This window comes from Pinus tabuliformis, chromosome 8 (genome assembly GCF_031772625.1).
Source record: "Pinus tabuliformis cultivar Carrire ecotype Pingquan chromosome 8, CPIR1, whole genome shotgun sequence".
Classification (NCBI taxonomy): domain Eukaryota; kingdom Viridiplantae; phylum Streptophyta; class Pinopsida; order Pinales; family Pinaceae; genus Pinus; species Pinus tabuliformis.
Genome location: NC_142294.1, coordinates 738646710 through 738658463, shown reverse-complemented (window position 1 = coordinate 738658463; position 11754 = coordinate 738646710). Strand labels below are relative to the sequence as shown.

The following is an 11754-nucleotide window of genomic DNA, read 5'->3' as shown; positions in this document are numbered from 1 at the left end:
AATCAAAGTTGTATCAAACTCTAAGGATCCAATATTTCATGATCGGTTGAAACACATAGATATGCGTTGTCACTTTATCAGAGACTTTGTTCAACGTGGGGCAGTACAACTACAATATGTCCCCACAAGAAAGAAAGTAGTCGATGTACTCACAAAGGCTCTCGGAAGAGCTAAGTTCACTCAATTCAGAGAGCATATGGGTATGGTAGAAAATCCGTTTCAGTAGTAGCAGTAGTTTGCAGTGCAGGGACAGTTGGCAGTGGCAGTGCCAGCAGCAACACAGATGCAAAAGTTCAGAGGGAGTTGCAATATGGATGCAGTGTTGACAGTGACAGGGTCAGCAGCAGTACAGTTGCAACAACAGCACAGTAGTTGGTGGACAGCATGTCAAACATCATCATCACAAAGGACGATGCTTCAGAGTCAGAGCAGTATGCAGCAGCGTATATTGCTAGAGCACATTCCTCGCTCAAAGGGAGTGTTGATTTGAGGTCATTGGATGTGCTTTAGGCCTCAAAATTTGCAGGGAATCTTAGATATATGCATTCTCCAATACCTAGAAATCTTTTGGAAAATCCACCCAGAAACAGTTTTATTAAAACAATTAATTATTTTTAATGGGACTGTAAGTCTAAACTTAGGAAATTAAAATAATTAATGGGTATTGATCTAAATTGTGGGTGAAACTTCTAGAAGAAGGCAGAGATCAAGTCAAATGATCTTAGCCATTGATTAGAATCTAATAGGGGTCGTTGATTGATCAACGAGGGGATTATAAGAGGAGGCTTGATGGGCACTTGGAGAACACAACAAAGGCAGATACTCAATTACCTAACTAAGATCAATTTTCTCACTGGTCGAAGTTCAGCAAGAGAAATCAAATCAGAGGGACAGTTGCTAGTGAGAAAGGAAGAGAGGACATCAGCATCTTCAGAGAGTGCAAGGTAGCAAGATGCAGAGCAGGAACAGGGTGACACAGAAAGAGGCAAGGCAGAGGTAGATTGATGCAGAGCCTGTGTGGGCAACCAGGGTCTAGACCAGAGTGAGAAGTTTGGGGTAGAGGGACACAAAAACATTCTGAGTAAGAGGAGTACTTCACTTGGATCATAAAATTGTCAGGAAGTGTCTGTAAAATTTCTCATTCCTGTTTTCCTGGTTGTAATTTTGTACATGAGAATTTGCTGAAGAATAATATAACCCTCATCTACTGCACCGATTTTATCACATTGGGTTTTTCCGAGGACGATTGTCCAAAAATAACTGTCATTGTTATTGTATTTGTGCCAATATTTTTCCTTGCAATTACATTCTGCAATATTTTAATTGTGAAGGCTACAGTAGAATATATTTCGATATTTGCTATAAGAATACCGTGAATAACTTATTTATGAGATAATAAGTAGAAGAAATAATATTAATCATTGCAGTAGGACTTCTATTTAGAAATTTTCACATAGAGATGTGATCTTTCTTGAATCTTCCAAGGTTGACAATGTTGTTGAGCGACAGCTTGGTCACTTGGACAAATTTAGGCATGCAAAAACTTTTCAAGAGTTTGATAATGAGATTACACATCTTAAAGGGGGGATTCCTATACTAGATCAATCTATGGAATCTCCTTCTGAAGCACTCTCTCCCCCTCATGAAGCTCCAACCATTCTTCAAGAAGACACTTTGAGTGATGTGATTGAGAGAATTGGGAGGCTAAATCTTGATTCAACCCCATCTTAGTGAGTTAAGCAACTTAGGCCATCTCAGAAAGGTCCTCCAAAATGTTTCACAAAGACACTTGAAAGTGTTCATCGTGATGAGTTTGGAAAGACAAGAACAAGCTCAACTAGATAGAATGGAGGTGATGTAGACGATCATGATTCACCTCTTAATACAAATGTTTCTTATGATTGTGAACTAAATTTATCTACAAATTTCAAATCATCTTCCTTCAAAAAAATCGCTTCTCATGATGAATGGAAAGAAGCGATGCAAAAAAATATATATGATGCTTTGATAAAGAATGACACTTGGAAGCTGGTTGATCCTCCATTGGAAACCAAACTAATAGGTTGCCAGTGGGTCTTCAAGAACAAGTATAAAGCATATGGCTCACTTGACAAGCATAAAGCTAGGTTCGTGGAAAAAGGTTTTGCACAGAAGGAAGGGGTCAATTATGAGGATACCTTTGCCCCCACAACAAAATGGGCTACCTTCTAGATACTCTTTGCCTTGGCAGCTTAGAACGGTTGGAAATTCCATCAAATGGATGTAAAAACTAAAAGAGAATGTTTTTATGTCCCAACTAGAAGGATTTGTTGTGAAGGCTCGAGAACATAAAGTATGTAAGCTTGTCAAATCCTTGTATGGCCTCAAGCAAGCACTACAAGCTTGGTACGAGAAATGGACTAAGCATCTTGATGATGCAACTTTGTTTGTCAAGAAAGTTGGAAAAATAGTTGTATATCTTGGGGTGTATGTAGATGATCTTCTGATGACAGTGAACAATGAGAACTACATTGCATCCATAAAGAAAGAATTGAGGAAAGGTTTTGAAATGACAAATTTGGGCTATGTTCACTACTATCTTGGTATTGAAGTAACTGAACATCTGAAGCTTATATTCCTCTCTCAGAAGAAGTACACTGGAGATATGTTGAACAAGTTTGGCATGCCTGAGTGCAATCCTTTGACTACTCCAATGGAACAAAATTTAAAGCTCACATCTACTAAAGGAAAATAATTTGAGGATGCAACGAAGTACAAACAACTCATAGGAAGGCTCAATTACCTGACTACCAGGCCTGACATTTCATTTGTTGTTGGCATCCTCTCCAGGTTTATGCAAAATCCTTATGAGGGTAATTGGTCTGCTGCAAAAAAAGTTCTAAAGTACTTAAAACTCAAGACTTTGGACTCAGGTATACACAAGTGGATGACTTCAACTTGATTGGATACTCTGATTCAAATTTTGATGGAGATAAAGAAACTGGAGTATCTACTTCACCTTATGTTATGAGTCTTGGATCAGGAGCTATCTCCTGGAGGTCACGCAAACGGTCAGTTCCAACAGATTCCACAACTGAGACAAAATATGTGGCAACAACTGAAGCAACAAAGGAAATTGTGTGGCTCAAGAAAATTCTGGAAGATTTGCAGGAGAAACAAGTGCATTCAAATCCTCTTTTGATTGATAACATTTTTGCAACAAGGTTGGCAAAGAACCCAAAGTTCCATGATCAAATCAAGCACATTAATAAAAAGTATCATCTGATTCAACATCATGTTGAGGCCAAAAAAATCCACCTACGACATTGTTCCACAAACGAATAGATTTTCGACATTTTCACCAAAGTGCTTAGAAGAGAAAAGTTTGAAAGATTCAGAATGATGCTTGGACTCACCGACATCCCTTCAAATTAAGGTGGGGGATGTTGACACCTAATCCTAACGGATAGGGAAATTCATGTAAATATTTTGAATAGAAAATAAAGGACATTGGAAGATGAATCCCAATAGTCTCCCTCTCCTTGTATATATCCCTATTTTCTCTTAATGCAAAAATCAATTCATTAGTGGAGTGACTCTCTTGGTCTGACAAGGCTGAATTGATTGTGCAAAGGGAACTTGAGTTTCCGGATTAATTTTCCAGTGGAGAAAAATTGTATGCCATAGCTTTGCCAGTGAAAGGCAAGCAATTGTATTTCTCAATTTCGCTGAAGTAATAATAATATAAACCCTCATCTGCAGACTGGTTTCCCCACATTGGGGTTTTTCCAAGGACAACTTGTCTAGAAATCTTGGTGTCATCTATTTTGAGTGTGTGCATTTTTTCTCAGTTCCTATGTTTATTTGTGAAGATTGCAGTAGTGAATGAATCGTTATTTGCTGTAATCATTTCTGAAGACAAATAAATTGCATAATTTAGAAGATTAATTTCTAGTTGCTACTATTAAGGAAATTTCACATGGTGATGGTGGTTAGAGAGAGTAATGTACAAACATGGAGAACAAACATTTTGCTTAAAAGGTCCCTGCAAAATACTAAATGTCAGTTGTAAATCCCTCAAGGCATATTGTGTATAAAACATTGGAAGTAAAACTGAAAATTCTGTGAAGAAGACACTGAACTCTTAAAACCTGCATGATGGGTCTAGTAGTCATATTAATATGGAACAAGACAAGTTACATGCCATTGTAAGCTTGCAATTTAAGAATGCATCACAAATAAAACCAACACAAGGAATTGGGACCCACAAAGCACATATGCACCTCTAAGCAGTTTTAATACTTGAGCGAGAAAGGATGCTATCACACGAACTTAGGGCCCTGCACCTCCGAACTTCAATATACACCAATCCTAAATGAACTGAAAATAAAAGTGACCCTACGAAAGATTTAAGATATTATGAAGATTATGAACTATTTATATTTGTATCATCAACTATTTAAAGTATTGACATGGAATGCCCGAATTACAGTAGAAAGAAACATCTACCAACTGTCAGGTGCTTTAGTTTTGCATCTGATTTCTACTGAGAAGTTGGTAACAATCAATCTAGTGATTCTTAGTCTAATGTAATTTCTTTCCTCTATTTTGGCATATAATCAAAATGAACAGAACCATAGTTCAAGTCACTTTTAAGTTTTACTTCTGTAAATGCGTATCTTTCAGACAATTTATTCAATTGGCAAAAAGGGATAATTACCTCCCGACAATTGAATTTTGTCGCTCTCTTCAGGGTAGAAGACACATCTTTCATGTATTACAATGTACTTGTCACTCATGTAAAATGAATTTTGAAATGCCTTGCACAACCATATTAACTGATATGGAAAATACAGGTCTTATCTCATTGAAGAGGTGAAGCATATCATGGTTCTCATTTATCTTTGACCTTATCCTCTACTAATGTTTTTCAAGAATTAAAAAAAAATCATTTTACAAAACTAGGCAGTGCCATTAAGCAACGTGTATTGCCAAATCATGACCACCAACACATTGTTTACATACCATGATACTTACAATCATTCTTTTCATAAAAACAACTCATTCAAGCCATTGAAAGTAAAGGTTCACATTTTACCTTCTATAAAATTCTTGATTAGGAAAAAATGATGCTATAATAATTAACCAGGAAATAAATGCAGTTGAATGATAATATATAATCGCCATCAGCACAAAACATCTGGCTCTCAAATATTTTAGCACACATCTAATTTTGTTTTGAGCGATTGATGGGTATCCAATCCAGGCTTCCTTAAAACTATTGAAAAGACCTTGTTCAGCTCAGGCATGGTATCTCCACTAAAAGCAGGATCTGATCTCCATGCAATATGCTCATCTGGTCTAACCAATAGTACACCTGGCTTTGTCATTTTACATAATTCCAACCATGATCCTGAAATTTCCTCAACATCAACCACAAACTCTGTGTTCTCTCTCCTCCAATCCTCTCCATCGAGTACAGATTGCATTTGTTGTGTTATTGACCCTTCACTTTCATGCCATGCATCCATGGATTCCTTTGAAAGACGACTGGCAGAAATGCCTCTTGGCCAAATAATACAAACCTTGAGAGGCACTTTATAAACTTTTGCAATTTTAAATGCAGCATCAGCCCAAATATAGCATGTTTTACTGGGTGTGGCTATGAGAAGAAACTCGGTCACATTCCCAGAAATAAGGTCTAGAGTTGAGCAAATTTCCTGCCATTATAAAAAATAGTACAAGAATTGTGAGACAGATGTTACACTTCAGAAAAAAAAGACAAACTACCAAACAACAATGGTGAACCAACGTGTAAAATCCTAAATCAGCCAGTGCTATTCTGTGACAAGATGCAGATCCCAAGAAATAAGAATTCATGTATCTTCTACTCTGCACTGTGGATAAAACTTCCTATATATCTGCTTTCAGATAAAATCATTTCCAGTTATTTCACCTCAAACACAAAATAGACACCCTGCCTCAGTGCCCAACACATAGAGGGATAAATCAACTCTCTCTCATGTTCTATAGCCAAGAAAATGAGATATTTACAGACATATGAAGGAATGACAACCCACTGCACAGGAACAGCCTAACGAAGATCTAATATAAAATATGTACCAACAGTCCTGCTGTAAGGCCATCCTGTAAAATTGCTAATGTTATGCTCAATCTATTTCATCTCAACCATGAAAAGCAGACTGAAAACAAAGGCAATTCCTCCTAAACTGATGTCCAAATTTGAACCAGTTGATGTGAAGTGATGTAAAGGGTTCTTTCCTACGTTCCACCAAGTTCTGAAATGGGGGAGTACAAGAGCAGGGAGAAATGCATACAAGGGGGACATGTGGGAACACCCGCAAATTTTAGCGAAATCAGGGGGGAGAGGGAGATGTCGGGGTCCCTGTCTCTAAAATTATAAAAATAAGTATACTAATGATAAAATCCCAACAATAACAATTCATCCCAAGCAAATTCATCATTGTGCAATCCAGCGGAAACACTATATCCTGCCAATCCTAAAATCCTGAAACTGTTAACTCTGTTGAACTCTGAATGGGGGAATATGAAATTCTACTTTCTACATATGTAGGCTGATGATGTCTCCCTTTTGAGGAAACATGTCCCCTACACTGGTGAAACGTTTCCCCAAATATTTCCCTGGGTTTCCGCTGAAGGAGGACACTGGGAAACATTTCCCTGCGTGCCCTCCGCGCCCCCCAGTCCCAGTGCATGGGAAATGTGCTGGGTGCATCCCCGTGGAACACTAGTTCTTTCAGTAGAGCTGGTATGATTGATAGCTCAGAAAGCAAACAATCATCAGCATACTTTCATGGAGATGTAGCAAATAAATAATTACACCTCATTGTTGATGAACTGCTATGGACATTAAGAGAATGTTAGGACATAAAACTCAGACAATCAAAGTGCTCCAAGATAAGATGCACAGAAAGCAAAACTAGTCAAAGCCGAAATCTTTGTTGACAAAGCGAGTGAAATTTGATCCATGCTCTACCATGGCAACCATGATATTATGAAAATAAAAAAAGAAGAGAAATAATGATATCATAAAAAGCATTACAAATTTACACGGTATTCACCTTGTTGAGATGAAACTTGTTTTGACTCAGAATCCTTAATTGCATATGTGGCAAGCGCGATCCAGGTTTAGAAGACGGAACATATTCTCGCCTCCTACCTGTTGGTTTTTCCTCTAATACATTGTCTTCCTTCTCAACTTCAGGAACCAAAGCACCTTGTTCATATCTAAACAAGAAAATGGCCATTTTCATTAGTGACCAACAACATACAACTCAAAGAATGCTTTTAAGACAGCAAAATAAAAAAGCTACATATTTCAGAGAATGCAAGCATATTTTACTTGAATGTTATCTTTCAAATTTGATACCTTCAATAGAAGAACTGGCCAAAAAGTAAAAGAGACAAAATCGTTGCCTTAGAGATAGAGGAAAGCATCATACCTGAAACCAAGGTCTTCAGAAGGAAACTGAAGTTGAAGACTCTGACCTTCTTTTAAGATATGCTCCACTCTCTCAAGCCTTAGGGATCCCAAGGGATTATATCTGCTGAGAAATGGTGTTGCCAGCTGTGCACGACCTAATGCAAAAATGCTCTCCAAAAATACTGTTTGCAACCCACTTGGAAGAATAGAACCAATGCCACTGTTCATTGCCTGATGCACTATCCTAATCCAGTAGAACCAAACAAGTAAATAAACTCAGAAACATGAAAGATGGGGAAACAAGCCAAACACATTCAAGAGCAAGAAACAAATCCTATTACCTGAATTTGCAATATTTGGGTTAAGCCCCAGTGCAGAGGGAACAGACATTGCTGCATTGAAATTTGCCAAACTTAATGCGGTATTGAACTCTGCTATCTGTTCTCACAGGAAGAACAGAGAAATATATAAAGGCTTCTGCCTATGATCACGATTTAAAGCATACAGAGAGAAATAAGCAATCAAAAAAGTTGATATAAAATTTCAAGATGTCCCTTACTGGTTTGCGCTCCATTTCGTAAGTGCTAAGTATAGCAGGTGAGGTATGTCCATTCAGGACAGAAGCTAATTTCCATGCTAAATTATGTGCATCCTGTATGCCCGTGTTCATTCCTGCATTGGCAGAAGATTTGTCAGTTGATTGTTTATAGTTTATACAAGGAAATGGGTATCATAATAAATCTCTAGGAGTTATGTTAGATAAGATAAGATAATTATATTAATGTCCAATAAATGACCACAAAAGTAGGTCAATGGGGCTGCTGAGTACAATGATGTCGATACAAGCAGGAGTACCAAAAGGTCTCCTATATAAAGAACATGAAATAAAGTAGAAACATACTGTCTATATGCTAAAACATGGAAAACCCTCTACTCCAAGTGTGGGTGGCTGCAGAAAGGGGCCAAAGACTAGGTCATGATCCACTAGATCTATCTCTCCTAACACTCAAGGCTAAATGAAGAAAACTCAAAATAGAATGGTGCCTCGAGGGAGAGTTGGGGGAAGATCTGGACCCTCTGCTGCACTGCCGCCAGTAAGGGGTAACCCATTTCTGGTGTCTAGGTGACCTTGGCTGCCTGATGGTAAGAGGTCTGGTCTGGCCATGTCTCTGAGGTCTCTGACAAAGGGGAATGGTCGCACGGGTCCGGTAATTCATCCGTAACGATTGTTAGAGACTTGGAATATTAACAGTCTAATACTCAGGAATAAAGTAATAAAGTCACATTATGAATAAGCGATCTTAATAAAGAATCATTAGTTTAAATAATGGCTAGGTCAATTGGAATTTGGTAGCACAACTACCTAATAATTGAGATACAAATAAATCTCCCTCATTGTATTAAACAACTCCAATCATAATCAAATATTGCATTACACATATTTTGTGTATCTTGTATTCATTATTTAATATAGTATCAAAAAATACCAAAGTCTTTGAGCCTATAAAGATTGGATTTAAAATTTATTGGATATCGTTCATGGGTCAGAAGAGTCGAGAGAGAACAGAAACGTTGAAGGATAAAACAAGAGAAATAAATCCAGACAAGATTTAAAATTGCAAGTGACTTTCTAACTTAGAAAATTGTGAGAATTACAAAATAAATAAAAAGGGCATTGGCCATGAGAGAAGATAAGACACACAATGAAGACACAAAATAGAAGTAGATAACCCGCCAAGCAAACTGTACAACCTAGATGCAAAATACAGTCTTTGAAATGCTAGTTTTTGGGTTTACTCTGAAAGTGTTTACACCATGTTTGGGGTGCTCCATGAGATTTGTGGTACATGGTGTATGATTAGCAGTGTTTTAAAAATCAGTTCAAGTCAACTTGGACTCAGTCAAATCGATCAAGTTGACCAATGACGAGTCACGATATTGACTCGACCTGTTGCTTGGTTCAGAGGGCTGGTTTGGTACTGAACCAACAGAGTCAAAACATGACTTAGCCAGTTTGGCTTAAACCAACCCTACTTGGTTGAGTAGGTCCTCAACCCCATCATGGTAGACTTAGTGTGGAAAAATCAATTTATTAAAAAATTAAAGGGAAAAAAAACCCTATATCCTAAGCCCTACAAAAAAGCTATAAAGAGATCCCCCAACCCCCCATTTGCCTCACACTTGTCATGGACCAAGAACAACCCATTTTTTTTGTGGGGACTGCTGTCCACAATTTTGTCAACAGTCCGAGGAAGTCAAGAAAATTTTTCAAAGATCAAAGTTGTCTGTCAGCATGAATATGTCACTGTAAACCAAATTTCTGCAAGTTCTATTGTAAATGATGCTAGTATGCCATTTAATCATGCAACAACACCTAGGTATGTCTATGATTTTGGCAAAGGATTTCATCCTAGGAATTTTTAACCTCCCCGAATTATGTGTATTTGTAAACACACCTAATCGGTAGAGTTTTTCCTCCAGCTATAACCCCAAAGCTAGGGTGGAGTTCGTTGACAAGGTCTTAGGTGAATCCTAGTGTTTATTGATTGTATTGTAAAAGTGTGTTTAGGAATAATTCTAGTGCATGCTCCCTCGCAATCAGAAACCATGGCTAAATTATTTTATTATAAACATACTTGGTTTCATACTAGATCATATTGTGTCGCAGAATTGGTTAATGTCTTGAGGGTTTGGTCTAAATGTGTATTTCCCCTTCTAAGGGTTGAATTATTTGTAATATTTGATGTAAAAAATATTTTAGTGCATGGTCCCTCGCAATCAGAAATCATGGCTAAAATATTTCATGGTGGAAAAATTATTAATCCCCTCTAGAGTCAATTAATTAATTTTTTTGGCAAAATTAAATAAAAATCCTAAGCCAGAAAATTAATTAAGTTTGAGTCAAAAAATAATTACAGAGATTAATTTCTCTAAAATTCGTGGGTCAAAAAGAAGTCAAATTTTGGAAGTCTTCCATCAAGGGAAAAATAGATATTTTAAGAAAATTTGAGCCCTTGGACCTTGGTGGTTAAGTCAAAGTCAAATTTTTGAGGAAATTAATCTAAAATATTAATTTTTGGATTAATAAAAAATGGTTTTTAAGAGAAATTCGAATTTTTCCTCAAAAATAAAAATTCGATGGTGGAGATTAAAAGATGATCAAGTTATTTTTGACGGTCGAGATTATTTTGACGATGATCAAGCCAACTAGCCATTATTTTCCACTTGGAGGGGTTTTCTCTATATAAAGAAGCCATTTAGCTTCTATTTCCCATCTTTGGGTGAAGTAATTTTCTACTGATGTACTGAGCTTCTGTTCTACTGGAATTAGTTTTTTCATAATAGAAAGACTTTGGGGTTTCAGTTCATGGTGTTTTTCTATCTGTTGATATGTCGTATGTGCTAGTTTATTTGTTTACGCTCTATATTGTGCCAAATATTGCAACTATTATTTCATTTGTTGGTGATAAGAACATTCTATTGGTACAAGATATCTTAGGTGAACTAATTCACCAAATGATCTAATAGTTATTCTTAAGATTGAATAGAGATTTATAGGTACCCTAGCCCCCACTCCAAGTTCACAGACTATGGGGAAGGACTGACCTTGTTTGAGCTCTGGGATTCATTGTGACAAACTATTTTGCAGGAGGGTTTTGCCCAATTAATTTTTAGAAATTATTCATCCATAATATCTATTTTAAAATTCTCAAAATTTTATTTTATCTTGGGCTACAAAAATTTAATCTACTAATTAGAGCTTGTACTTTTATTTGTAGATATTGTGAATAATTCATAAATAATTTTGTAAATAAATTTTGGGCCCTTGTATTTTATTTTTCATCATGTAAATATTCTCACTAACCCTTTATTATAATTTCTCCTAGTATATAATTAATTTGGGCGTTTTATTTTGAAAAACTTTTAGATACTGTGGATGGCTACTTTGATTTAATTTGCAGGTGCCATAATTCAAAATCTAAAGGCAAATTCGAAATTTTCTGGAAGTGAAGCCCTCAAGGATCAAGGGAATTCAATTTTGTGAGGAGGCCAAGTCTCACAAACCCTAGACATCTAGCGTTTTCAGGATTATTTTGCAAGTTGGCAATCTTCAATTTAAGGAAGAGGTCTAAGTTCTGAAGGCCCTAACCCTCATTCAACCTAAACAACCATGGTTTAGGCCTATTTTTTCAACCTTTAGAGGACGTTTGCCAGTCAAACAGGGTTGTCTAGGGTTTCTGCAGAACCACTAGGGTTTGAGGACTCCTTTATGCCTCAAAAGAATTCAATTTAGCATATTTTGTGGCTGA

The 11754-nt window shown here is 36.8% G+C and overlaps 1 protein-coding gene across 1 annotated transcript in view; it reads right to left on the bottom strand.

The window, feature by feature from the left end:
* Positions 1-5077: 5077 nt before the first annotated feature.
* Positions 5078-11754, bottom strand: part of LOC149237691 (uncharacterized) — a 340935-nt gene continuing 334258 nt past the window's right edge. The window contains exons 7-11 of the mRNA XM_089366869.1: positions 8004-8116; positions 7786-7882; positions 7464-7683; positions 7083-7248; positions 5078-5699 (exon numbers count right to left, since the gene is read on the bottom strand). Coding sequence (XP_089222995.1) covers positions 5196-5699; positions 7083-7248; positions 7464-7683; positions 7786-7882; positions 8004-8116 — 1100 coding nt within the window. The 3' untranslated portion in view covers positions 5078-5195. The remainder of the gene's footprint in view (positions 5700-7082; positions 7249-7463; positions 7684-7785; positions 7883-8003; positions 8117-11754) is intronic.